Raw genomic sequence first — 2,037 nt, 5'->3', positions numbered from 1 at the left:
TAGTTAACAAGCTAAATATTTAAGTTGTGACTTAAATATTTAGTTTTGAGCTAAATATTTAGCTTGAAACTTAAATATTTAGGTTGCAACTTAGATATTTATCTAGCAAGTTAAACATCTAGCTAGCCACCTAAATATCTAACTTAAATATTTAGCTAGCTACCTAAATATTTAGGATGCAACTTAAATATTTAGGGTTAGGGGCTAAATATTTACGTTAAATATTTAGGTGGCTAGCTAAATATTTAAGTTGCAACCTAAATATTTAGGTAGCTAGCTAAATATTTAAGTCACAAGTTAAATATTTAATTTGTAAGTAAAATATTTAGTTTATAAACTGACATTTATAAATGTATGAATCGTATGGTGAAAAACTGACTATGAAAAATAAATCTGTTCTTTTCATCTTTTAAAAGGCTAAATAAAACAAAAATATTGGTGGTAATGTTTGTGTAACTTTACAAACGGCACCCCATAGAGAGGCACTCCTTTTTTTATTGTTGCATATTTTTCATTTTGTTCAAATATTCTGCAAAAAAAAGGCAATACACATGTAAATATTTGCTTAGGATGAAAATAATGTGGCATGAAACAATAATGTTTATACAGCTGTTGTCAAACATTTTTACTGTTCTATGTCATATGAGTCATTAATAAAACCTCACAGGATTCACATTATTGTAACATACAATCCAGCCATTCAGGTGTCATCGTTTCATCAGCTGAAGCTTATATCATTCCTCAGGGGTCTATTTGGTTTTCTATTGAGCTCATGGCTGCCAGCACTCAGAATAAACCAGGTACTCAGGGTTCTGCCATCAATTTAACCTAGAAAACAGAATTTCTTGCACCTGATGCAGGTATAAAAAATAGACAATATGAGGTGTTTTGTGACACTTGGAGCTGAATGATTGCAGATATTGATAGTGAAAGGCTCTGCCGCCACAAATGGCTTTAGACAACCTATGACTCATTCTTTATTCCTGGGTGTTGACTCTTTTAGCTGTGCATTATGAATCCACACAGAAAAATGCCCGCTGCATCAGATAACTGACTAAAAGCTTTCATTTGTCATTTATGTTTATTTCTATAAGCAAAGATGACTGATGCTCAAAATATGACACAAAAAAAGTGGATTTTTGTTTTGTTCTTACCTGTGCGTCGCAGTTACAACAAAGTAACAAGTTTAACATCCACATAAGAAAGTTCATAGTTCGTGTGTTTGATTTTATTCCGCAAGGAGTCACAAAAATCACGGGAACAAAGATAAAAGTAATAAAGTTGCGCGCTCGGATGAATCCTCTGCGGCGCATCCTTGGATCAAATCCTCACAATTTCAGTAAAGTTTCGCGTCAAGTTGCCATCAAAGAAAAAAAAAACACAATCCAACAGACGCTTCCTCCCTGAAAGCTCTCATTCAGTAGCGTTCATCGCTGCCTGTGTAGAGGGAGACAGCATGGACCGGGTCTGGTCGTGTTGCAGGAGCCGGCGGAGGTGTTTGGAGCGGAGGCAGCGGCCGAGCGGCGCGCGGCGGCGCCTCCACGAGCCGCCGGCAGCGGGCTCCTCCTCATCCTGACGAAGGCTGCCTCCGTCCACAGAGGACACCGCGTCCGGACCGACTGAAGCTGCTGCACACCGTGGGGTCTGTGCGTGGCACGAGACTCTCCTGCTCCTCCCCCTCCTGCACGCACGCGCTCAGTTCACGCGCAGCAGCTTCTTTTATAAACTTTGCTCTTATTTCCAACTGCTTAAAGGCTGAGACTTGTTTCATGATGTCACACTTTAAAGGGACATTTCAGAGAATTCAAAACAGGTCCCAGGCGAAAAACATATATACTAAAGGTATATTTTTATATAGACAGCATTTTACAGAAATATATTTTCATTATATTATCAATACTTTTAAGGATTGTATTGAAAATGTAAAAAAAAGTACATTTCAAAAACCAGTTATTTTAAATTATATTTCAAGTACACTTAATAAAAATATATTTTTATTAAACACCATCCATCCATCCATTTTCTGTACACGCTTCT

The 2,037-nt window shown here is 37.3% G+C and overlaps 1 protein-coding gene across 1 annotated transcript in view; it reads right to left on the bottom strand.

Moving 5' to 3' along the window:
• pth2ra (parathyroid hormone 2 receptor a) overlaps positions 1 to 1,639 on the bottom strand; it is a gene marked incomplete in the record, with an annotated part of 54,996 nt that extends 53,357 nt beyond the window's left edge. Inside the window, 1 exon segment of the mRNA XM_014024865.1 lies at positions 1,155 to 1,639. Coding sequence (XP_013880319.1) covers positions 1,155 to 1,313 — 159 coding nt within the window.
• Between the last annotated feature and the right edge of the window lie 398 nt (positions 1,640 to 2,037).

This window comes from Austrofundulus limnaeus, unplaced genomic scaffold, assembly GCF_001266775.1.
Source record: "Austrofundulus limnaeus strain Quisiro unplaced genomic scaffold, Austrofundulus_limnaeus-1.0 Scaffold443, whole genome shotgun sequence".
In the NCBI taxonomy this organism is placed as follows: domain Eukaryota; kingdom Metazoa; phylum Chordata; class Actinopteri; order Cyprinodontiformes; family Rivulidae; genus Austrofundulus; species Austrofundulus limnaeus.
Note: the sequence above shows the minus strand (reverse complement) of the source record. Positions and strands in the feature narration are given on the sequence as shown.